We start from the raw sequence: 26,134 nt of genomic DNA, 5'->3' as shown, positions 1-26,134 counted from the left end.
CAACAGTGTTAGCAGCAGCCTAAACTTCCCTGAGCAAAATTCGCTGTCGAAGTGTAGCAGACACTTTGCTATAAAGAAGCAGTGAATGGTGCATCCAACAAAGCATAGGGAGAAAGATAAACACATTAATGGAGAAAAAGCCATAATGTGAGTAAACAGCATGCATGTAGAAAACAGAAAGAAATTCCGGGCAGCAGGGGAGGATGAAAATAAGCTGACTAGTGCTGAAGGGTAAAAAGCCCTAAAAGGATGGGATAGTCTGTGCCTGATACCTTTCTGCAGCACACTTTCAGTGTTTTCTGCAATGATTCATCTAACCCTGTACTCTGCCATGTGCCTCCTTTCTTCCCGTAATGATCCCCCTTTGCCTTCTGCTGGAGATTGTGTTCTGGTTCCGCCTGCTTCCCTTTAATGCCCACAAAAAGAAGCCGCTCCAGTCCTGGTACTCCTTTCAGCCAGTGCAGAGTATCTTTGGGGTTGTGAAGTATTGGCTGTATCACAGTCACTTTGCTAATCTACGAAAACCATTTCAAGGCGCATTATATACAGAGCCCATATGTTACTTCAGTGCTGCCAAAACAGTTCTTGTTTACTAAGATCATGCTTTCAGTCGGTGTTCGGAGTGTACTAAATAGCACCATTGATACTACTTAAAATAAAAGGTGTCGGCACCCTGTCTGCCCCAGCAAATTGCTCAGCACTTCCAGCTCTGGAAATGTCCCTGTGCGCTAACGCCTCCAGCTGAGCTGCTCCCGCTCGCTCAGTCTGGCAGCAGGGCCTGATTCTGCCCCAGTCCTGACCCGTCCTTGGTGCTCTCTCGCGTTGTAAAGATCATCCTTGTGCTCTCCCCCGTCTCCCTCTGAACGAGAGTTCTCAGGCACCACGGGGGGTGCACCAGGCAGCAGCAGTGTTAGGAAAGTGGTTCTTAGGTTGGGGCAAGGTGTTGCACTTCTTTATTATCTTAATGATTCTAAGGTCTGCAAATGCAGAGAAAAGCCAAAGCCGTATGTCCATAAGCTGCTGATGCTGTAAACGTGCGGCAGAAGAGCAGCTTCTGCTGGGGTGTGAAGAGCAGGCACAGAGCCTGTCTGTCACCGGGCCCAGCGGGGAGTGCAGTTGCATTCCCAGGACATCCCAGTGCTGTCCTGGTCTGCTGTCCTGAGGCTGCTGTGACCCTCAACCCACCCTTCTGCAGACAGAGCTGGACTCCTGCTCTCCTCCCCTTCCTTGCTCCTCTGGGTAGGACACGTCTTTCAGTTTTCTGGTGTCTTCTGCTTTGTTTCTTTTCCTCTCTTTACCTGAGCTCTTGTGAGATGCACATCTCCACAATCCCAGATTTTTCTAGTTGAAAGCAGAACGTTACTGTACAACGCTGGCCCCATGGCTGGTTTGATATTTCAGTTCCTGGCTGAAAGTATCAGATGCAGATGTTGCACAGAAATTCTTGAAGGCAAGGGTCACCAAATTCTTCCAAATGTCACAAGCACGTTTGGATTCAGGCTGAGTGTCCAGCAAAGGCTCAGGGCAGGTTTACGTTTTGTGCTGGCTGCTTTGCCGTGAGCTGGCGAGCTCACTTCTCTGCTGGGTTTCACCTCTCGTTGACATTACCCTCTGGTTCCAGCCTGCCCCGTTCCCACTTTGTTCCTCCTGGAAGGGGGGTGGATAGCGGAGGGGTCTCTGGAGGAGGCTCCGTCGCTCCCTGCTGACTTCCCCTGTGGTGCAGGTCGCTGCAGTTTCTCATAAGTGGAGAAAGAGATGGAGGTGGTGCGAGCCGTGCTCACCCCCGGCACGCTCAGCAAGCTCGCTAGGGATGACGATAATGCCACTTCTGAAAATCGCATCAGGATCCTGAAAGGCTCTCGATGCCTGAAAGGCAACAGCTTTTTCAAGTGGAAAGTTATTTTATCATGTGTAGCTACAGCTCCCTGTTTCCATGGTTGTTATGGGCCTGTACGTTAACGATGCATACGCAATTCTTCTGACATGCAATGACTGGCTCTCGGTCTGCTAAACCCACCACACAGTGCACTAGAGGAGAAACTGGATTCCTGCTGCCCTCGTTCTCTCTATTCCATCCCCAAATTTTTGTTAAGGAAATCAGGTGTATTTTGCTTATGAAAACATTTAGGTTCAAACTTGCCTGAGTCCTTCCTGCGTGACAAAGTTTTGGTTTGGTTTGAGGGAGTAGGAGAGAGTTGGTGTTTGTAGCTGCCGGGTGGAGAGCAAGAGTGCAAGGGAGGAGTGGTGGTGGTTCACGTCAGCTGTCCTTCCCTGCGAGCAGGCACAGGGATGCGTCAGAGCTCTGACACCCAGGGTCAGGAAAACACCTGCTTGCAGATGTACGTACCGCTTTAAAATGAGATTTTGCTGAAAGAAATACAGGTCAAAAATTGTTCTCTCTGCTGAGCTGAAAATCTAAATTGTCTAAAGGTGCCTGGATGGAACAGGGAGGTGGGAGACTGGGCAGAGATGCTTCTCTCACCATTTCCTGATTTCCTCCCTTTTTTGCCCAGAGGGACTAATTGGCGCTCAAAGGGAACCAATCTCCTTTTTTACCAGTGAAATCTGTTGTCTGATTAATTATTCATTTGTAGCATGATTGGCAGCTTTGAGGTGATGGGTTCACAGTCAGTAAAGGGTGATCTGTTGACTGACAAGGTTAATTGCTGCCTCACGTTATTGGTGATAACGATTTATGTTGACAATTCCTCCTATTTCTAGTGCAGACGGAGGTTTGCCGTGCAGGGTCAGCCAGCGCTGCCCTGTCCTGCCCCGTGCTTTCCTCGGCAGACGGGAACAGCCGTTCCCTCGCTGCAATGCTTGGCACGTGGGGAGGGAATTCATCCCCAGAAGCAGGTCTCACATGCTAAGCAATGTAGAAGCAGCTTTGTAAAGGCATCAGTTGCTTTTACCTTTTTTTCCCCTTTTTCTTTTTGACATGTTCTCTGCATATTGATTGGGGTTCAGAATATGAAAGCGAGACTCGGCTCTGCTCTGGAAGTCCCTCATCAGCAGGAGCGTCAAAGCTGCGGTTTTCCAGGGGGCCCAGGTGAATAGAGATGAGAAAGATTTATGAGGGTGACCCTTAAAAGTAATTAAAATGGGAAGGAACTGTCTTTTAAATCTCAGTGTACAGGAAATGGCAACTTCTGGGGGTTATTTAATCAATGCACAACCACAGTGCCTAAAATGCCACCCTTCCACCCCAAACACATTTCCAGGGTCTCTTGCAGAAGAGGGCTTTGGGGAGCGAGGCTCATCGTGCTGCAGGAGCCCGGAGCTGGGCTAGCTGTCCCTGGGGCTGGTCCCCTGCTTTTAGAGTTTATTGTAGCCTTGAACGGTACAGCCCCGATGGCTCTCATTGCTCCCATCCCAGAAACCACAGACATTTTCTCCCTGCCTCAATATAATAAAGCAGAGTCATAAAGATTTCAGACTAATAAACATTGGCCTTTAGGGTGCTTTCAGCTTTTATCAGGCTAATAAGATTTTTGACTTACATCGAAAGGGAAAGCAAGTAAACAGAGGTTTTATGAACCTTGAAGCCCGCTGGGGACCTGCGGTCTTGTCGGAGGGGCTCGGGCTCAGGCACCTTTTTGTAATGAAAAGCACACGCAGCCTCCGGGCGACCCACGCTGGGAGAGCGTTTCTGCAGATGGCTCTTCGTGGAGTGTCTGGACTTAATTATTTGTCTGATACCAAACTTTCTGCAGGTATATGCGGACAGGGAGAGTTACGCTGTCTGAGCCTCATCGTCTGTCTTGCCTCCCCCTGACCGAAGGTGAAGCGAGTGGGGATCTTTCCTTCCTCTCCGTGGCTTGTGGTCAAGCCCATCATCACCACTCCTAAACACACACAAATCCCCTCTGGCAAGCAGCCGTAGCAGCTCTTCTAAGATGTTTGGGTTTAGTTGTGAATTGGTTTTTTTATCACTGGCTTTTTATGGCTGATTATCAGGAGAGATGGAGGATGTCATTAAACAGCTTGGTTTTAGGTATAAAATTTCAACAGGGAAGAAGGGAGTTGTTCAGTATAAACAGGCATAAACTTCATTATTTTCTAGAAATTATTTTTTATTTAAAATTTAAAACCATATTACTTCATACAGCAAACTGTGCACTTTGATATATCACAGTGTCTTAAAAAGGAAAATAATCAGAATTTTTTCTTTTTTTTTTTTGGAAATTTTATTTACATCAGCCTAGAATGATCAGCAAGTAACACAGTTACTATGAAACCAAAATTGTTACAAAATGTTTACAAAAAACTATATTCATAGAAATTCTGCATGTCCACAAAGGAAAATCCCCTGAATGTCACGGAGACCATTTTTTTCCTTTTTTTCCACTCTTTTTGTTTTTTTTTTCCTTTTTCTTTTTTTTTGTGTCTTTTTTTGAGAAACATGTCAAAGTAAGGTACAGACAGCAGAGGGCTCGTAAGGCCGATGCCCAGGAATGCTCCTGCCCGGCCAGCCCCACGCCACCCTGGTGATACCCACGGGAGGACGTGCTGTCGCACCCCGCAGTCGCAGGGTGCTGGGGCTCGGGGTCTCCACGCAGTCTGGCTGCACGTGGCTCGGGTTAGTGAGCACTGGGTGACTGCTGCCACCGCTGCCACCAGCTGCCAGGATCTACGGGGTCCCTTTGCGGCAACCTGCCCAAAGACCACCCGTGCCGGCACCCGGCCCAACCGCGCTCCGCAGGAGCACCCACCGAGAGGGGAGCAGTGGGTGCCCAGAGCTGGAGCTGGTTCCCCTTTGCATATTCCGTCTCTTTGTGAGTCTGTCGTCTTGACATCGTACCCAACACACACCGTTGGGTAACTCTGAACAGAAAAGCAACCCCAAACAAAGCTACCCGCTGTGCCCCTGCTCTGTGTCACAGGAGAGCTGGAAGGAAAAAGCAAGTGATAAGGGGACAGTGAGCTGAGGTGACAACAGTTTAGGTACAGTTTAATAGCCCAAACCTGTTTTTTCTTTATTTCCTCCTCACTTTTTCAGTTCCTCTGCCTACCAAGTGCAGAAAGGAACTGATTTAAACGAAGTTGGAAGTCGGATGATTTCTAAGACACGAGTCGCTGACAGTCACAAACAGGTCACAGAACGCCTCACAGAAGGCTTTGAGGCTTTGTCATCAGGTCTGCCCCTTCTGAAGTCTCCGAACGCATCGCTGCGAAGCGTCAGGCTCGTTGCTTCTCCTCTGCGATTAAACACCGCATGGCTTACAGGCTCCTGCGCTCCCCAGGACGAAGGCAAGGAGCACGCAGGGTAAATGGGAACGACAGGAGGGACTCCAGTCTCTGCTAAGCAGCGTAGCAGCAGGCTGAATCAACGCTCCTTCGGGGTGGAGCTGCCCCTGGTTTAGAGCAGGAGGGCTGAGGTCTGAAACCATCTCACCTCCCCTCAGTTCACAGTGAGCAGGAGCCAGCGGGGAACGGGGGAGTCGGCGGCCCCCGCCGGGCTGGGGTCCCAGGCAGCTGCCCAGCTCCTACGGTGTTTTGAGCGGTGCAGAACGTTTCCTCGTTGCCAAATGTCAAAATGATCAAGATTTAACCGTAAAACCATAAGGTAGATGCTATTTCATGGTCAGTGCAGAGAGGGAAGGGAAAAGGTTGATCTGCAGGGTTTGGTCTTGCTGGCGGATAGCACCAGTGGTTCCAGATGCTCACCTGTCACTCTGGGACGTTTGTGAGTAAAATCAAATCAAACTGGTGTCAAAGATGAATAAATGGGGTTTATGGTATTAGTAATATTTATTTATTTAAAAAAAATCTGCCAAGAAGCAAAATTAATGCTATTTTCTGTGGTGCTTTACTCTCTGGACATTTAAAGCCATTTTCAGGCTGTGTTTTGATCTCTGCCTTAATTGTAAAAATCTCTAAGAGCTTAGAAATCTGCAAAGGAAACATAAAATCTACTACTCTGACAAGCCTAAGGATTTGCAGAGAAATACAGAAAGAATGTCATTAGGTTTGGGAAGCAGACCCATACTTCCAATCTATCTTCTGCTGTAGGTATTTGGTCAGCAAACTATTAAGAATATGATGCCCATTGAGCTGGCAGCTTTCAACCCTAATTTTTCATGGTTTCTGTGAAAATTAACATGAATTCTTTGCATATCTTTACTTGAGTCAAAATTACCTTTTTTTGTTTCGAGTCACTCTGTTGCTTCTTTACATCATGGAAAAAACAAAATAAGGACAAACTGTGTTCTGTGTTGGGCGGGGAACAGCTATCTCCCCTTGAGCTAATTTGCTAATACTGATAAGCTCCAAAGATAACCTTCCTAACTGAGCATCAGAAAGAAACAGGTGGGAAAAAAAATCTGAAATCAGCTACAAACAGGTTTGTTCCTTTGGGCGAGGATAAACTTTCCAGAAAGGCCTTGCAGCTAGGGGAGGGCAAACTGGGTCAGTTCAGCTGCTGGTTCCTGCGGTGGCCGTGGCACCTCGCTACGCTCACGACACAGAAGGTGAAGTTTTGGGCTGCAGAGCTCGGGCACTGGCTGCTCCATCGCTGTGCTGTACTGCCCTGCCTGCCCTCCAAACCAGGATCTAGGTGGTGGGTGCAGAAGGGGTTTCCAGCAGCAGCATGGTCTGCGGCAGGTCACTGTCAGCCTTAATGTGTGCAAGGGAAGGAGGTTGCTTTTTCTTCAACACCGGTGTTTAAACCAGAGCTTTTAAGCACCTTTGCCATACTCTGTGTGATGTTCTGGGTTACAATGGTCAGAGCCATTTCTACTTGTTTCATTTTGCAAATTAATCCGCAGAGCGTCTCACTGGCCACCCATGTGGTTCCCTGTGGAGGGATGGAGCTCAGTGATGTTACTTGAGTGTTACTTTAGGTCAGCAGAGGGATCTTTGGTAATTCTGACTAAATTCATCTGCAGGACCAGCCTTCTGGGTTAAGCAACCTGAAAATAAGAACACAGTTCATGGAAGATTTCTTAAGATCATTTTAGTGTGTGTTTGCTTAAATCACATGGAGATGCTGCCTGAGGGGCTGCGCTTCACCAGGCAGAGCGAGACGGGGGTCAGGTTTGGCTCACACAGTGCTGCTTGTCCCAGGCCAGCCCTGGCCCCGCAGGCTGAGACTTCGTCTTTCAGGTCTCTGACGCAATGGAGAGGGTTTAGTCCTAAACCAGACATACAGTCCTCTCCTGGTCCGAGTGTGAACGCAGCAGAGCTGCCGTTCAGTGCTGCTGAATTTCATGGAAATCGGTATTGTTGGGCTCTTGGAAACAGCTCTGCTCCTGCCGCTGCCGAAGCCTGTGGACTCAGCCACTTTCCGTGCTTCTTTGCAGGAGAGACTGAGCTTTGCAGAAAGAGTGAAGGAGCTGAGGACCTGGAGATCGCGGTGCCACCCTGGGCCGGGCTGGAGTTTGGCACAGGGCACGTGGGTGGTCACTCGGAGATGGCAGTAGCTCCTGTCCATGCCGCGCTGTCCCATCCCTGGCCAGGAGTTCGGCTCCATTCAGGCTTCCTTGCCCCTTTGTCGTCAGCTGTCTTGGGTCTACTGATGAATGTGTGTGTTGCCTTCTCCCACCACAGCCCCACGCGGACTTCCAGCCGCGGGTGGCCACGGCCAGCACAGCCGTGAGGTAAAGGGCCACCGTGAGCTGCCTCGAGAGAAGGCACAGCCTTGACCATCACGGTGCTTCACAGATACTTTTCCCTTTCCTGGACAATGTATCCTAAATGTGCTGTGTATGTCAGTGTGGAATAGATGCTCGCACAGATGGCTGCTCACGCTGCCCCTGACAGTGTTTCTTTTTATTGCCATGCTAAAGAAGCCTTGCTTGGGGGCTCCTCCTTAGCCGCCAAGGGTCAGTTTGGCTCAATTCTGTTTCGCCTCCGTGTGTTTTCAGTATGTAAACATCAGACTCCTGGATGGTAGTGTGTTTGGACTCCATGAGGCCTGTAGGAACTAAGCATTTAAAAAAAAGGAACGAAAAATAACAAAAACAAAACAGAAAAGCCCCAAGACCCATGTTACAGTCCGTGCTTTGAAGTTCTTCTATGCCGGTGATCGATGCAGCTGTGTTGTAAAGGCCTTGTTCTTGAAATGAACCAAACCAGGCTTTTTTTTTTATTCCTGGTTTTTTTTCTTGTTTTTTAATCCTTTCTTCCCTAGTTAAGAGTGCATCCAGCCTTGTCTGCCGCAATTCCTTCCCTCCCACCCCCCCCATTCCCATTCCCTAGGGAAACACAGGTGTCAATCCAGTGTTGCAGGTCATGTTGTCCTTCCCTGGCAGCCGTCGGTCGTTGAACGTGTGCATGTTGATCACGGCGTCCGTCTTCACCATGACGGGTGGCTGGGGCTTGTGTTTGACCCGTCGCTGGCAGGTGAGCGACAGCCGGATCTCATCGGCCATGGCGCTGCAGAAGGAGCGCTGGGGAGAGCAGGGACAAAAAGCACCGTTACTCCTGGCAAAATGTTCCGCTAACCTCTCCGTGAGCAGGAGGATGCTTAAACTAGGCTCTGCAGAGGGTAAGCACGAGGTTTAGGCTGCATTTAAGGCATCAGCTGTGCTTAGTGGGACTTCAGTGATGCACGGGCGTCTGGTTGACCCCTTTCTCCTTTGGCAAGAATTGTACCTTTGACCCACTAAATCCTGCAAAAAGGCAGAGCTATAGGCGGCTGTTGGAGTGCTGGTGCTTTGTGTGATCCCTGCTGGGCGTCTGGTAGACTTATGTGCTGGGAATCAGAGGGCTATCGAATCCTGCTGGGCTTGCTAGTGGGCAGTTTTCCTTCATCTATCTAGTCCATCACGTGGGCAGCTTGCTTTGATTTCTGGTCATGCACGCAAATGCACGTTCCACTTACTGTACCATGACACGCAAGGAAGAGGGAAAAGCATAAAAGCAGTCCTCGTTTCATGAGCACTAATCAGCCACTGCGGGTGGGAGGTGCTGTTTGGATAAGTGTTGTGAAACGTTGATAAAATGGTATGAGGCTTCCTGGTGGACCCTCACCAGTTTCTTGAGGCTCTTTGAACAGGAGTGGGGAGAAGAGATGGAGACTTCATGCGTGTATACATTATGCCTGGAATACGCAACACGATTGCATGTGATAGTGGCGAGTGGATATAACAGCTCAGAAAGGTCCCTCCCACAGACCTCTGTCCATGTTTTCATGACTTATGTGTCAGCTTGCCTAGAATTACCCTACACATGTTTACTAGTCTAGTTACTGCAGCAGCAGATGCCCCTGATCAGAGTAGACGTGATTTGCCCTCTGACACGAGGCTGTCAGAGCGGGACAGAGCAACGAGCCTTAGGGGATGGCATTTTGGGGGTGCTGCGTTTCAGCCCTTGGGCTGTGGGCGCTTGGACCTCCAGGCAGCAGAGGCAGGGCTGAATCCCTTTGCCCGTCTCCCTGCCTGTCTCTGGGGTCAGCGTGCAAAATCCTCAACAGCTGCGCTAGTGGTGGTGCAGGGAAACGGAGGAAATCAGTACCTGCTCACGCTCCGCCGTTTTGCGCAGCTTGTAGATGAACTCCACCATAGCCACGAAGACGGACAGCACCAAGCCTGCTGCCAAAACGATGAAAATCCCACCGATGTTTTGAATGCCTAGAGCACTGGCCTCCTTGTTCTCATCCTCAGGGCAGCCGTTCCCCCGCCACCACTTCTCCTTCATTACGTGGAGCTTGTCCTCCTCCTGGAGCTGGAGGATGGCAATGGTGATCTTGTCCCTGTACGGTGACCCTGGGGAGGGGGAACACCATTACACACAGAGGGAATAGGACAAAAATCACACAAAGTAGGGAATGTGTCTGCATCAAGCAGGGCTGTTCAGACCTCTCTTCAACAGGCAGACAGTGTAAGCTTTGGTATTTGGAAATTTGCTGTTGGGAGTGGATTATCTTAATCCCATCTGTTGTATTTGTGGTAACTAGCTCCCCTCTGGGGTACCTATGGAAACCCCCCCACTGTCACTTACCCATGGGAGTCCCGATCCCGTAGCCTTTGGAATCAATGAGCCCCCCGATCTGAGTCAGGTTGCAGTTCCTCTGGGTGATGTATTCGATGGTGGTTGACTCCATCAGCAGGGCGTAATCGGCTGTGAGGGTTCGCTGGATTCCTTCCTCGTTGTTTTTGACAAGTGCTGTGGGTTTGCTGCTCATGAAAGCCCACATTTTTTCAAATGTGGAAATTTTGGATTTCTGGAAAAACGATACCCCCCACCCCCAAAATAAGAATTAATCTTCTATTTGCTGAAACGTGGTACCTTTTCAGTAAATAATAATAATAATACCAGTTTGAGAACAGATCACACAATGGAACTATTACCAATTTGACATTGTCTTAAATGTCTCTCTACTTTCACTGCCCAGCGTTGTTTGGTTTCGTGTTGCTGTAACAAGTGACAAAGGTTCCAGCACACTTCACGTTGTGCAGATGCTCAGCAAAAAGATTCATTGCTCCAGAGACCTTATCCTGTAGGTGGAACTGAACAGTTCATTCGCTTCAGTGAGGTACAGTGAGACCCTGCCTTGGTGCCTTGCCGAACTTGCTAGTGTGACAGGCTATCAGCATATCTATTTAAATGTATTAGTTCCCTAATCAGAATTTTGTTTATATTGTAATGTTTCTGCACAACGAGAGAGGACAGAGAACACTTCAGAGGGCATGTTTTTCTCTTTTGCACACACTCTATTATACTTCTTTCTTTCCTCGAGCATCACAAGGGAACATGTCTCCTCTGAGATATGTGCAACTGCCAAACAAATTTAACATATCCACATAAACAGAGGCATAGAAATATTCAAGAGGGTTGTCTTATGGCTAAAAATAAACATGGATATTCTTTCACTATCAGCAGACATTCCGTTAAAAAAGGAGGAATATGTTTTCCAGCTTACTATTCATGTGAATTTTTTTTTCTTCTTCTAGAAAATGTATTGGGTGAGAAGAAATATGGTTATTTTATGTCTTTCCATAACATTTGAAATATACCATTTATCTACAAGCGCCTTCTGAATTGCCTCTGTGTAGGTTGTCACAAAAGACATAACTGGCTTTAGTCTAGAAAAACTCCCCAGGAAAGGCACATCAGCTTTCTCTTGAAATACCCCCTTCGTTGGTCACTGTGTTCCCGTGGGCAAATGTAGCTCTCATCAAACCAACTCTATGCATCCAGCTGAGCTCTGGAAAAGCACTTGGATATTGAGGCTTGTGTTCATGCTGCTGCCTGCTCCTTTGTGTGCCATTCTTCTTTTCTGCTTAATTTCTTGTTTTTCCTAGATATCTTTTTGCCTTCTTATTTTATAAGAGGCAGCTTAGTCAGCCCAAACCACCTCCTGCACAACACTACTTATCCAAAGCCTGAAGCTGGCTGATAAGTCTTTGTGCTTTGCCTTGAATAAGGATAACTGCTCACCTGCAGCTGCACGAGGAGTCGCTGCAGCAGAAGCTGCGCTTTCTGGTTTAGCTGTCGTTTATCTCCATTTCAGGTCTCTGTCCTTCCATAAGAAAGCAGGAGATGGAGCCCCAGCCCATCCCAACTGCTGCTATCACATCTCCCCCGTCATTTTTTCAGTATCACCCAAAAATGTGCCAGCATAGGTTCTTCTGATAAATCCACTATAAATAAGGGTAAATTAGCTAAGAAAAAAAGTCCCTCATAATGCTTTGTATTTCAAATGCTTTGCCTGTCTACCTCCTTTTTTCAGCATGTTTAACAAAAGTTAAACAAAAGCTTGACACCCCAAAGTTGGTTAGTGTAGCGCAGTGGCAAAGGCTATTTCTCTGACTTTAACCCTGTGGGATCATTCTCCTGACTGAAATATCCATGGACTCATTTCTTCTCAGTTAAAGCTCGTGCTTGTTATAATCCACTTGATGAACGTGCAGTAGTGGATGTGCCGGAGCAAACTTCATTCAAGAGGCAGGATAATCTCCCTCACTTGAAAATCTGGACCAGTGCCTGTAAGGTAGATTTGTGGCACCTATCAAACCTCAAAGAGCAGCAAGAAATGTAGCCTCCAAAAGGATTATTAAATATCTGTGCATTACAATGGGTAATTGAAATGAATAGCATACTTGGCTTGCTGATAAGGACTTGTTTAACATTTATATAGTTCACATCAGAGGCCTCTGGGTTCACTGGCTCTCCCTTTCTCTCCTTCTCTTCCTGCGTTTAATGCTCCTTGGGTGTTGACACGGAGCTCTTAAACAACATCAGTGTTCTCCCAGTTTAAAGCGTAGAGCAAAATAAACTGGCAAAAAATCAATAGGCTGCATTTAGTGAAGCTAATAGGACTTGCATGAGGCATTGTAGCTCTTCAGGCAACTTAAATTACATGAGACAGGGCTCCCTGGAAGAGAAAAAACACTTTTCTCTTCTCTTCTTAAATCACCGCTTCTGACCAGCTGAAAGGACTTAATTGTGTTTTGAAATGCCAGGAGGAGCCCAGCTTTCTCAGGTCCGGCTGTGCTGCTTCGAGCCCTGCTCCGGGTGTCCCGAGCGGGGGCACCCGTGGTGGGGCGAGCACCCTCTCCGGCTGGAGCTCACCGTGAGGCCAGAGCTACCCGTTGCTGCTCGCTTGTGCCTAAACGAACAGCAGAGACCCGGCAACGCAGGGCTGAGCCCTTCAGCAGAGAAGGGCCGTCTCCCCGCAGCAAAATGCTGCTGGTTGCAACGGCCTCGTCTTCCCCAAAGATAAGGCTGTGGCAGCTCCTTCAGGGAGGGCAGGGCAGAACCTCGGTGCAGGCAGGGCAGCTCGACGCACGTCTCTGGTCAAGGCAATCTCGGGCTCTCCCCGTAGTCTAAAACCTGCCGCCTCCTCACTGGGAATTTATTTTCTATTAGTTTCTTTAACTTCACTAACGTGAGATAAGAACGCTCCTTTTCCGAGTGAAAATTCACCAACTGTAATTCTCAGCACAGCACTAGCAGTTTGATAGAGCGGGCTATTTGTTAAACATCCATTTTAGAAGCAATTGTCAGTCATTGTGAGAGCAGTCATCAATCAAAAATTGCAGGAGCAACCATGGTGAGGAGCGTACAGTGCTCCAGCTCACACCTAATTCCGGAGAGCTTCCACCACTATTAGGGGAAAAGTTGTTCCTTCCTCCCATTCCTCCTCTCTGAATAGTTCAGCCATGCTGCAAAGGTGGTTGCTTACTTATGGGAATTTGGGTGATGTTACCTAAGAATGTGCCATTCAAATAAGCAAAAACATCTTAGTAGTAATTTAATAGTCAGTAAGGAATGCCCATAAATTGTGTTTATTTTGCTGGACTTTTTTTTTTTTGTGTGTATGTGTGTACATTTCGTTTTGCTGTGCCTCTGATTTTACAGCTTAAGTAATTTACCTTAAAAAATCCTTACTGGGGTTAGTTACTGGTTTGAACTGATATTTGCTGTGCTGTGGCTAGGTGGAAATTTATTCTCTATGGAATCACAGTTTACTTTTATGGGCTGCTTAAAAGACATCTGAGTTGGTGGGAGGCAGAGGGACCCTCCTGTGCCCCTGCATCCTCCATGGGGTCCTCAGGTCCCCCTCAATGACAGCTTTGTTTTGCTGCCAAAGGTAGGTGAAGAGGAACTGCTTGGTTGCTCTGAAGCATTAAGATAAATGGCCTGACACTGACTTCATCCTGGCAGAGAAATTCCAGAGTCAGGAACTCCGAACGTTTAGGAATGATGGAGATTATTGCTAATAAACAAAGGCGGTAGTTTAACGCTGCTGATCAGTGCAGCCATGGTTCACACCAGGGCGATCATGTCTCTCTCCGCTGACACCTTTCCCACTGGTTCATGTGTGTGGAGCTTCTCCTTGTTTGGTTGGGATAAATAACATCAGAATCTGGTCCGCTGTCCTCTGCATCTTAATAAAACCCTACGTTAGTGCTAAATGAGATGCATGTATGAAAAGCTGAGTACCAGCCCCTCTGAATGCAGCAATTGCAACAACACTGAGAACGTCTCTAAATTCATTCTTTAGAGTCACAGCTCAGAAGCTACCTTTAATAACCAATGCTTCAAGACCAGTCACCCAAATAAATTAATGGAATAGTTTAGAGGAGCCACTACAAGGCATCTTGCCAAGACATATATGCTTTTTTATCAGTGAAATTGGCAAGAAAGTAACTTTCAGGCTTAAGATTTTCAATTCCAGCCTGTATGAAAAAATAAATTGATTTTCACCAACTGAAGATACTTACTCTTGAGGATTTAACGTTTCTGTACAAGTGAATATATGTGTACACACATACACACACTCTCACACTCGTACTCCAAACTGCACATTAAACCCGGCATTTTTCAGAGAGACACAGCATCCTTTGCAAGATATGAAGGATTTCTGGCATGATTTATAATGAATACTAGCTGCTGTTCCTAAATTAATTGATCTGTGTTTATTCCTGTAACTCAATCTGCATTGCCAGGGAATAAATAGCTTCTCAAAAGTTCTTTTCATTAAGTCAAAATCTGCCAGTACGCTTGGTAAAGCTCTCTTTTCTGCTTCCCATTTGCCATAGCTGGTTAGCTCAGCTGCACAGGCAAAAACTTTTGTGGGAGCAAGATCGCTTACTGTGGGTCTGCCCCAGAGATTATGTTTTGGCTTGCTTCAACAGGGAACTTCTGCAGTGTCTTCGGTGAGCTCTGCATGAACCCTCAGTCAGCCTGACCGTGGGCAGAAAACTGGTTAGCGCTTTGGGAACCACCTCAGGGAACAGTGCGCGAGGTGTTTGCCTTCCTCTTCCTCCCATTTCACGTTGCTCCCTAAGCTCAGCTCCGGGATCGTGCTCTCCTCCAGCGGCCCTAGTTCCCGCTGTGTCAGACCTGCGAGGTGTCAGGAGGGCTGCAGACCCGGACAAGGTTCAGCAAAGGACAACAACGGCCACAGGGGCCACTGACAGACAAAGGGGGTCCTGGGGCCCAGGCCAGGACTTGGGGGGTCGGTGTATGTGGTTTGCAGCTTCTTTAACATGGAGATGTGGAGGAGTGAGTTCCAAATGTGAGGGGAACGACTTTGGGGAACAGTCATACAAAGTTCAAGGTAGCAATTTGGGCTAAGTCCTAGCGCATAATCCACAGAATAGGTGAGATCCTAGTTAGGATGCTGCCGTCCGCCTTTTGTCCCGGCAGTGACTGTTCAGCCGACGGCAGGACTGCTTGACCTCCGGATCTCCGGGAGCTTTTCAAGAGCAGCAGTCCCACAGCAGCATACAGCGTGCGTGGGGCTGTCTCTCTGCTGGTAACCCCCCCTTTTCAGCAGAGCAGAGGAAGGTGAGGTGAAGCCTTGTGCACTTCGCTGGTCCTTCAGTCCCAGCCGTCTGGGGGGAGCGCGGATCCTTGGCAGACACCGCAGGTGCCCGTCGCTCTGTGCCCCGGACCCTTGCGCTGTTTGACAGATGTCCCCGTGAAGGTGGTGCTGGCAGAGCAGCCGTACCGAAACCACCGCGGGATTTGGCCAGTCATTTGACAAAGACCGCGTTGAGGGCTGGGAGAAATTCTGGCTCTTCTGCGTTTCTCTGTACACGAAGGACAAGCGAACATAGCATCCCACACGAGCGCTCTCACCGCTCCAGTAATCGAAACACTTGTCAGAAGGGACATCCTGGAGAATTCATCTCCAAACACAATAATAATAAAAAAGAAAAAGGAAAATACACTGCATCAATAAACTCTGCCAAATGCCTGTTAGAAGCCTGAAGAATGATTCTGATGGATAATGATATGAAACAATAAATATACCGTGTCCTTGATGATTTTTATAAAGACCATTTCCTTTTATTCCCATATAAAACTCTTATTGGAAAGAGTAGTTAAAACACAACAGTAAAAGTCTGTCTTTTCCTGATAGCTGTTCCAGGTTTATATTGCTTTTGGAAGGTAACGCAATGCATTTGACCGTGCCAAAGGCAAAACTGCATGCACCAGCTCCACTGCAGAAAGCAAACTAACCAGCAGCAACCTGCTATTCTATGCAACATTTTCATTTCCCAGAATTAATTAAAGATCAAACCAAACCAAATCCTCCATGTTTCTTTACCAATCCGTGTTGCTGCCTGTCAAAGTAAGCATGGAGATTTGGAAAGTATAGTGGCTCCTTAACCAAGTCCTAGCCAAGAAAAGTTGCAGGAGAGTGCTGCTGTTTCTTGTTATTAACATTCAGCACGTCGGCTTCCTTTAATGAGTCTTGGCAATTAAACTGCTGATGGCCTAGTCTATCTGCCTTTACACTGTGCCTATTCAAATTATTGCAGTATTCCAGGCACAACCTGCTTTTAAAGCGTGAACTATGTTTGTCAAACTTTGGCCCATGTATTTCCTGCTGAATTCGGGTGACTGGAGGGGGAAGGACTATTCCCCAGTGCCATGGGGGGAGGCAGCCCCATCCCTGCAGCCAAAGGCTCCGATCTGCCGGTGCTCAGCGAGACCCTCAGCACCAGTGCTGGACCCTGCGCGTGTGGCAGCCAGGTCTGAGCTCTGAGCGGTGCTCCCAGGGGAGCGGGGCCCTGCACCGCATGCGGAGGTAACTCCAAACCTTTCCTTGAAAGGCAGCTTTTTGTGTTCATCCTTGAATTTAAATTCGTCTCCAAGCCAGGGCGATCGTTCCTGAGATTAATAGCCCCTCATTTCTATGCCTTTATTCTCTCACTCTTTTTTTTAGAGTGTGTTTTTACAGGCCAGCTGTGGTTTTAAGGGTCTTTTTAAGCCTCTCAGTTTCTTTCCATTTTTGAGGCAATAGTGAAATATGAATGCTCTTAGCACTCTTCTCTGCAGTGTTGGCTAACTTCTGAAATTAATTATGCTTTAAAGAGAAGAAATTAATGTAATTTGATTCTGATGCATTGGCGGTGTTACCTTGCACTGGGTTTCAGAGGTTAATAAAACTTGACTACATTAATGTGAATACCTGAAGGAGGAGAAAGATATTTCAGCTGTAAAAAATACTGGTCAGGGAGGGCCCTTTGCAGCATTTGTCCAGCTTTAGGTGTCACTTGTTCTCTTTGTCCCTGAAGGCTGGCTGGGTCAGCCCTGAGGGCTCTGTGGAGCTGTTCTTGCAGAGAGAAGGAAGGAGCTGCAATGACTAAGATGTGGAAATAGGGAAGATACTTTAGGGAACATAAGATTTTTCTGTGGGGCTTTAATATAAGATACACCTGTCCTATTGTGTCCAATATGTGCTTCATTTTAGGGGGCTGGAGCCAATATTGGGTACAGTCTCTGAAGCTGTAAAATCAATGTAATTTTGTAATTGTGACTTCAATTAGCAATGGAGAGAGGGGAGATTGGCCATGATGTGAATCTAGGTAACCTAAACTGGCAGGGGTCAAAGTCTTGACAAGGATGTGAGACTGAAACAACCTGCTTATAAGGAGAAGCAGTGGTGGCTTAGGAGGTTTTTTGTCCTTGGTTCTTTGTTCTCACTCCTGTTGGCCTGAGAGCGTTGCATCTCTGCCTGGAAGGTAGAAAGCCTCTGCCTGGTCTCACCTTGAAGAAGGTCATAGTAGCTCCATCCTTCACTGCTCCGTACTCTATTTTTGTCTGCTTTGCCAAGTCATCTGCTGAGTCGATGGGGGATTCCATCCTCTCCACCGTCAGGAAGGCGGCAAGGTTGGCCGTGTAGGACGAGATGATAATTAGGGTGAAGAACCACCATATGCCACCAATGATCCGTGTAGACAGTGCTTTGGGCATCAGCTCAGAACCTGGGGTGGGAGATGGAGAAGGAGGGAAGGGGAAACAAAGAGAGAGAAAGGACCCATTTTATATATACATATACACATTGTATACATATATGTATAAAAAGGGTTAGGTTTCACTGTCAAAACTGTAACAGCTACGTAATTAAAGCCAACTGGTTTTGAGGCAAATTATCCAGACATCTTGCACGCAAGGAAATCAGTGGGGTTTTTGTAGCATTTGCAGAAAAACCCTCTCCCTTTATTGCTGACCTTGGGTACAGTGCACAATTTACAGGAAACATTCAAACTGAAGTAATTAACTAGGCTGCTTTTATGAGATTTAAATAGCAAGCTATTTATGAACTTTTATGAGTGTTTTGTTCTGCCATTTAAAAAGTGCTTTGCTTTTATATGGATTACTTTCCAAAGGACTCACTCTAGGGAGTGTGTTCAAATACACAAGGTTTAAAAAAAAATCAAACAGCGAGAGAAAGGAACTATCAGGGTCCAATACTTTGAATACCAGTTAGAAGTAGGGAAGCAGGAGATGTTACAGCATAAAAGGTGTAACAGGTCTGGAATGACTTTTATTAGCAGACATGAAGGACTAAATGGGTAGTGCTATTTTTGTAATTGCCCAAGACACCTTTTAAAGCCAGGAAAGAGCTTTGGGTTTGAAACCACTGCGTTCGGGGGATATATCCAGCCTGGAATTTGCAACAAAGATTGGGCTTTGCAAAGCGATTTTAAGCAGTGTGGCATCAAAGCATAGCATGGAGTGTAGCTTTTCTCCTATCTGAGTGCAGCAAGGAGGCACCAGGAAGCAGAGGAGCCTTGGATATCGAGGACTGCTTCAGTTCTTCTCAAGATCCTGCTTCTTTCCCACTCCTTCTCTTGCCCTTTGATACATTGGGTGGTGTGACATCAGTCTAGCTTTGAAATATTTTTCTTCTTAGATGCAGAATAGAGTTAAAAAGAATACAACTCTTTTCATTTATCAGGATCTGATAAGAGGATGATTCATCCTGCTAAACCGTCTTGCTGGGAACTGTCACTGTCCATCAGGACAGCTGAGATCTGGGAAGAATACTACACACTGCAGCAGTGGCAGCAGGAGGAGCATGGAGTAGTAGCACTGTGCATGCCACCAAGCCGGTGCTGTGGTTCTTTTGCTCTCTGGGTATAACTACTGATATACGGTAAATTAAAGTGTGACAAACGTTTGACGTTTTCCACTTATTTCTATTCCTGGATTTTCTGCAATTAGATCACAGCTGAATTTTGTTCCTTATTCAGAGCTGCTCACAAGCTCCCCTTCTGCTGTTTTCCTAACAGATTTACTCTATTCATTCCATCTGTAAATACTCTATTTGCTCTATTCCATCCACATATATGAATGTAATCCTATCCATATCCCATTTCTAAGGTCCCTGCTATTGTGGTATTTTACACCAGTAACACTGAAAACGTTCAGTCTCACACACGGTGGGTGCCAGGCAGAGCTGCTTGGAGGATCTCCTCACCATCCTCTTTGCCCCAGAAACTTTTGCCCTGTGTTAGAGGGAGTTTCAGGCCGTTTCACAATGTGCAGAATGACCAGATGAGGATGAAAATGGAGACAGACCAGAGGGCAAGATGCCTTGTCTTCTGTAGAAGTTGATTTAAAACAGAGTGAGCCAGGACAGAGATCCTGAAATTAAACAAATTGCTTGAATTAACAGGAGTAAGAATTTACAGAATCTGTGGGATGCTGCTGAGTTTGGCAAATTAAACAGCCAAGGGAGACCAAGGCAGTGTTCCTCCTTGGGGCGCGGTGGGTGGGTGCTCCTCTGTGCACACCAGCAGCAGCACACGGGCGAACACGCCACCGCTCCATCATCGAGCTGTGCGCTTCCAGATGGCAGGCTCAGGAGCTGCTCCTTCTGACACCTGCCAGAATGTTCATGCTTCATTAATAGTAATTATTGTTATGCAGTGGCACGTGTGTGCCGGCAGCCAGCTGCAGCTCGTGGGGCTCTGCCTCACGGGGCGAGCGATGAGTCTGTCCCCAGATTTGCGGGGTGAGCTGCTGGGATGGGGGCTTTGACCCGCAAAAGGCGGAAAGTACAAATAGAGGCAGGTGTCAAAAAAAAAAAAAAGAAAAAAAAGACTGAAAAGCTCTGGCCTGCTCTGACACAGAAGAAATTGGATGGCTTTCTTGGCGTAAGAGCCTTGGACCTTTTCCTGGTGCCCCAGACAGGGCTCGGCCCTGGCACGTGTCCCCTCTGTTTCTCCATCCCTGCCGTGCAGGTGAACCGGCACGGCTCGGGGGGCGTCTGTGTGGAGATGAAGTTCAAAGTGAGTGAATAACAACAAACGCAGTTGCCAAGAGCTCCTGAACTGCAGAGCACAGCCGGTTCCCCTGATGAGATTATTGTCTCATTAGTCCTTTGCTGGCCTTGGCCCCAGCCAGAGGCTGCCTGCCATGCACACAGCTCCCCAGAGAGCAGCTCCCTTGGGCGCTGCGGTGCCGGTGCCGTACAGCACATCTCCATGGGGAGCGGCAGGCGCCGAGCGCTTCCCAGCACAGCGGGTCCCAGGAGGTGCCGGAGGAGAGCCGTCTCCCCTCTCCCACACCTCACCGCCTTTCAGCGGGGAGCCGGGAGCCGGTGCTGACGAGCGCTTCTGTGCCTGTTCAGATGTTTTATCTTGTTCCTGTTGCAAACAAAGTAAATTTTAAATTTAAAAAGCCATGACAAAGGGTCCGTGCTGGAGAACCAGCAGGAGGGTGTGTGGGCAGGGAGGCACTGCCGTACCTTGCTGCATCAGCGCTCCCATCCCAAACCAGAAGCTGTTCAATAGGGTGAAGTTATTCTCCACGATGTCCGATCCTGGGTTGCAGGGATGAGCATCGTACCACTCGTATGGGCTGAACCTACGGTGGCACATGGAAAGCGAGAGCTCGTTAGTCGGGATGTGGCATGACAAGACCCTAAAGGAACAGGAAAAAAAGAGCCTTAATATATCTTGTGGTGCTGTGCAGGGCCTGCTGACCCCTTTGGTTGTACGGCTTATTAAAGAAAAGGACAAATTCAGCCAAGATTTTCCAAAGTGACCAGCATGGCTGTAAGCCCCGTGTCCTGCATTGCAGAGAGCAAGGAAACCTGGGAATCCAGGTCCTTCCGAGGTATCTCAGGTTGCTTCCCCAAAGCCTTTGGTCACTTTGGATCATCTCTGCAATAATACATCACACGACAGCAACTGGAGCACATGACTATGGGATGGGATGCAGTGCAGACACATGACCTCCAGTATGTAAAAGTTCCAAAATGTGGAGAAAAATGGCATTTCTGGATTGACTGCGGAGAGATGCTGCAGCGATTCTGCAGCGGTAGCTGGGACAAACCATGGTATTTCAGGGAACTCTTGCTTTAGTGCACATGGGAATCGGGGCGGGATTTAGCTAAGTGAGAAGCAGAACTTTCCACTGTGCTAACAAGCAGGAATCCTGCACTGTCAGGGCACCAGCACAACAGTGGAAATTGGTGTAGGTTCACTGTGGACTGTTGTGATGCTCGGCCCCATTGCAGGTGGTGGGAGAACACTTGTTCCCTGTGGGGGCATATTTCCATGGACAGCCCTGTAGTTCTTGAGCAACACTGAGGGAATTTTCTATGATCATCTCTCTGCAAATCCTGCCTAGGATTTGCAGGCAAGCACCACCGTGAATGTAGCTCTTTTAGCCAGGATCTAGGGAGGATGCTTAACAGGAGAGACATTAATATTTTTAGAGCTGTTTATTTACATTTTCTAAGAGTCCCAAATTTTGCAGAGATTAAATTAAAAACATAATTGGTATAACTGCTTTTGAACCAGGCATTAATTATCATCTCTGCTTCCTTCTGAAATCCCTGTAGCTTCACAACAGCCCTTTCTTAAAGCCCAGCCCACAGTTTGTATTAGGGGATATTTCTCTGTGTAATTCTCTGCCAGACGCACTGCTACCCAAGGAGGTGTCTTGTTGCTTAATTTCATGGTCCCCCTCAGTCAGACAGTTGGATATATTTGGAGAGAAGAGCCACAGCTCTCTCCCAGGTGCCCCTCCTGGCGCAAAAAGCTCCCCCAAGAAAACACCTACCCCAGCCTCCGCTCTGCACAGTCGTGCCGTGAGACTCCCCTTGGAGCCCGTCACACGGGAACGTTCCGTGAACACGGGGCTGCGGTCCCTGGGCACGTGAACCGAGCAGGGCGAAGCACAGGAGGGTGTCTGTGGGGAAGACCCCACCACGGGGGATTGACTAGGTGCAACGCGCAGCACTTCTTGGGGTTTTAGAAAAGTTCATCCTGGGTACATCTGTCCCACTTTTTGCTTCTATTTTCCATATGCGAGATACAGTTTAACAACCTCTCCTTTGCCTTCCTCCTATCTTGCCTTTCCGCAGCGGGGACCATCGCCCGCCCTGGGTTTGCAGAGTGCAGACCCAGCAGCCTTGCTCAGGCTGCACCCTGCCAATCCTGCTCATTCGTCCGGGTAACAGCCGGGCCATTCTTACTGCCCACCTCCCTCTGCTTTTTTAAATAAGAGAAAATCAGAAAGGAAAACAAGAATCAGGCTGAATTCAGACCTGGCTTTACATGCTGCCTGTTCCTTGAAACTTGCTGTAAATTTATGCCAGAGGTGTATAAAGGATGGCGCCTAAGCCCTTTCTGTCGAATAAAGCCAGAGTTCAAGAATTAGATGAAAACTTTCTTGGGCTGCCATTGAAAGAACATGAAACAGAAAAGGAATTGGTAAGATCAAATGAGCCTGACAAGATGACACACCGAAGAACTTCAAGGTCTCTGAGTGAAAACCTACTGGTGCTGCTCAAATTACAGAGAAATATTCAGAAAACTGCAAAGCAGCGACAGAATCTTCAGTGCTTAAAAAGCGAGTGGGACCATTAGTGGAAACAGAGGGGTAATGAAGGAAGGAGTGAGTGGAGCTCATTGACCCCATGCAGCTGGAGCCATAATAAATGGGAGCTGCTCAGGATTCACCGTGGGCTGACTTCCCTCTTCTTCAGGTGCAGAACGGGGTCTGAGAAATATTTCATCAAAAACTATGATTATTTTCTTGTCTCTTCTTGGCCTTTTTGGCAGGGAAGTGGGAGCATTTCAAAGAAGTTTTAAAGATCTAACACAAAATACTTTTGAGCCTAAATTGCATCTCCAGAGAAATTTCTTATGGATGACCCAGTCCTCATTGCAATTAAGATGAATATTAAACCCACCCGCCTCATTGTGCACCCAAAGGTGATTAGCTGTAATTTGAAGGCCATGTGAGTCTGAGGATGGGTGACAATTCAAATCAGCCAGCTGCACGACCCACTTGCAACCTTGCACCAGAGTCACCAGACAAATTACCCCCATGAAGCCTTATAAATTGCTAGTGTTTATGGCTCTTTGGGGGCTGGGGTGGTTAGGAGCAGAGGCTCCATCAATAACTAAGAAAGACTGATTAAAAGGGGAGATGGATCAAATACATCCTTTGCCTGCCTCTAAATAGTCCCTAAGTTGGTTTTAAGTGGCATTGACCTATGATTATAGCATCAGCAGAGGACTCTGGTGCCTAGTTCAGGAGACTCATGTCTCTGAATTAAGGCTTTGCTATTTTTGACTGTGGTTTTCTCCTGAGAATTGAATTTTAGAGGCCTTGCTGGGGTCAAAAGCAGATATTGTTTCCATTACTTCTGAATGCAGTAAATATTTTCCCCATGAAAACTCTTGCTTTCCATCTCTATGTGTTAAAAGATCATTCCTGCAGAACCTTAATTACACAGAATACTTGGTGTTCTTTGAAAGAGAATAGGAAGATGGAAGACATGTCAGGAGCAAAACATGTGAAAAAGAAACTGTAATTGCAATATTTTATAGGCTCAATTTCAGCCAAAGAATAGCCTGATAGGGAAAACCTGTTGTATTACATCATAACTGCTATGATGCAGAGAGATTATGAGGCTCATTTCAGAACCGAAACAGACACTAAACCACAGTTCTTCAGGTTTTCATCCCTCAACGCCAACCACAAAGCCCAGCACAGCAAGTGGTTCAGACCTCTTGTGTTCATTGTGCCAGGGCGGTCACATAGGGATGTCAAAACAGGCCCTCGGTTACTGAGCGCGACTGCCGTGTGTTTGGGCACACGCCGGGGTCTGAGTTAGCTGAGGTCCACACCGCTCCGGGCAGCGAGAGCCCTCCAAGCGCCGGGCAGGGCAGGGCGGGTTATTGGACTGGTACCTGGTTGGGTACCTGGCCATCAGAGGAGTTGGGAAAAATAAGCTCATAAACGTAAATTGTATTTGAATTGTCATTCCAAGCTGCGCAAGTGGTGTAATACTTTATGGCATTAAAGCCAAAGATGTTATGGCAGCAGAGCCCATCTAGCTATGTTCTGCATGGCTAACAGAGACATAAAGTGAAGGAGTTCTATCAGTCATCACAATTTTTTTCCTTCTCATAATTACCTTGGGTTCCTTTTCCCAGAAGAGCATCTTTTCCTGCTGAGAGCATCTGGTTCTTCTCTCTCTGACACAAAGCAAAACCGCTGAGGACCTCATCCTGCCCCGCTGGAGTCCCCGACAGCCTTCCCAGGGTCTCAGCTGGGCAGGATGGAGCCGGCAGCCGCGTTTTGCCGAACTCTCCTGCGCTGTGTGTGCCCCCGGCCGCTGCCTGCCTCTGGCCGGGGGGTCTGCGGGCAGAGCTGGCAGGAAGGCGGAGTGATGGGTTAATGGCAAAGTGACTCTTGTCCTCTTATAAAGCAGTGTAGTAATAACAAGTGCTACCATTTCTGTGCGTTACACCACCTTCTCGCTGGAGTGAACCGTTAGGTTGTTTTTATGAGTTGCTGCTTGTACTGCAGTGCTGTAAGAGCCCACCCAGGCCTGCGCTTCCAGCAGGCAAACAGCCTCCAAAGACGTCCGCGCTCAGACAGCTTCTGCAGGATCTCAGGGAAGTGCCTGGAAACCCGGCGCGTGGCCGTTTGGTTGAGATGCATTACAAAGACTAGGGAGGAGAGCGATTGCAGTTAAAATCTTGAACGTGGAAGGCCTTCTGTGTCCTCTAAGAGTGAAGTGCAACCTCTCCAGCTCTGCACCTCTGCAGAGGAAGGATCAGACTATGTAGCTGCTTTGCCATCCCAGATGGTTTGGAGCACTAATGCTGTCTGCTAAGCTGAGTTTACTTTGACAACTGCTGTTATGTGTAATTAGGATATTACATAGTAAACTCAAGAAATCATCTCTAAATGCCTCCATGGACCTGAGGGATGTTGAAAATTGCAGATTTGTTGTAACAGGAGGGTTAATGGATTCTGGTTGCTGCAGTTTCATATTTAATCTTTACTTTGACTGTCTGATTGATGTCAGTGCATTAGATAGAAGCTGGTTTCTGAAGGATGCTCTGAGGAAAGTACAGCACAGCAGCCCTTGGGGGAAGGGGGTCTGCACAGAGCCCCAGTCCAAGGTCTGGGGTTAGCAGGGGGGTTTCTGAAGGCACCACTGGCATAGCTTGAACTGGAAGAAATAAGAAATGAATGTCTAATTGCAGATTGTGCTTCTTCCCCAGGCATGGTCTTTACACAAAATATTTAAACATCCAGCAAGGTCTGTGCGTGGCCGGGGGGGCGGCTGCCTGACAGAAGGGAGGCAAGTGCTTTGTTTTGGTTTGAAAAGGTGGAATCATGTATTGAGAACAGCCCTGGACTGTGCGTCTCATCAAAGACTCTGTGAAATTAATAACACATGCAAATATATGCAAATTCCACTGCTTTTAAATATAGAGGTTTTCAACATGCTAATTAGATGCATATTAATTTTGTAAACAGACACATCGTCTCATCCATAGCAACGGGTTCTCCATTCTTTTGATATGGGGAGGGGTTTGTGGGAGCTTTGCTGGTGGAGAGTTCAGAGGCAGGAACTGAAAAAGGTCACGGACACAGTGGAGAGGCTGGGCTGCTTCCTGGAGAAGGAGGGTGAGAAGTGACCTAACAGGAGCATGAATAGTGAATGATACAGAGCAGGAAGATTACCCTTCGTTATACCAGGGAGGTGCTAATGAAATGGAAAGGCAACAAAATTTCTAAAGTCGTAAAAGTGCATTTTAAAATTCTTTTGTACTGGAAGTCTATTAAATCGTGGAACTGCCTGCCCTGATATGGCAGAAGAGGCTTACAGGTTTATGTTAATAAAGCAAACAAACACAAGCACATTTAGTATGGTAAAGCAGTACAAAGGATATAATGCAGACTCTAGCTAGCGAAGAAGGAAACAAATTTCCCCTGTGGATAACTCTTTGATTTTCACTGTGGGGTTTGCATTACCTCTACAACCACTCTGAGATACAGGCCCAAAAGAGAACAGGGCACAGGAGTCTGGCAGTTGGGAGCAGCCCCACGCCAAGAGACCAGCCTGCCTCTGGGTAATGGACCAAAAGTAATTTCATTAATGACACGGGTTTAATGCCACGGC

The 26,134-nt window shown here is 47.5% G+C and overlaps 1 protein-coding gene across 1 annotated transcript in view; it reads right to left on the bottom strand.

Annotated features, from left to right (window-relative positions):
• Positions 1-8,062: 8,062 nt before the first annotated feature.
• The window catches only part of GRIK3 (glutamate ionotropic receptor kainate type subunit 3), a 120,793-nt gene continuing 102,721 nt past the window's right edge, over positions 8,063-26,134 (bottom strand). The window contains exons 12-16 of the mRNA XM_075048696.1: positions 20,441-20,559; positions 17,452-17,669; positions 9,943-10,165; positions 9,457-9,707; positions 8,063-8,390 (exon numbers count right to left, since the gene is read on the bottom strand). Coding sequence (XP_074904797.1) covers positions 8,196-8,390; positions 9,457-9,707; positions 9,943-10,165; positions 17,452-17,669; positions 20,441-20,559 — 1,006 coding nt within the window. The 3' untranslated portion in view covers positions 8,063-8,195. The remainder of the gene's footprint in view (positions 8,391-9,456; positions 9,708-9,942; positions 10,166-17,451; positions 17,670-20,440; positions 20,560-26,134) is intronic.

This window comes from Buteo buteo, chromosome 16 (assembly GCF_964188355.1).
Source record: "Buteo buteo chromosome 16, bButBut1.hap1.1, whole genome shotgun sequence".
Lineage (NCBI taxonomy): Eukaryota > Metazoa > Chordata > Aves > Accipitriformes > Accipitridae > Buteo > Buteo buteo.
The sequence above is the reverse complement of the archived record's forward strand: the minus strand, read 5'-3'. Positions and strand labels throughout refer to the sequence as shown.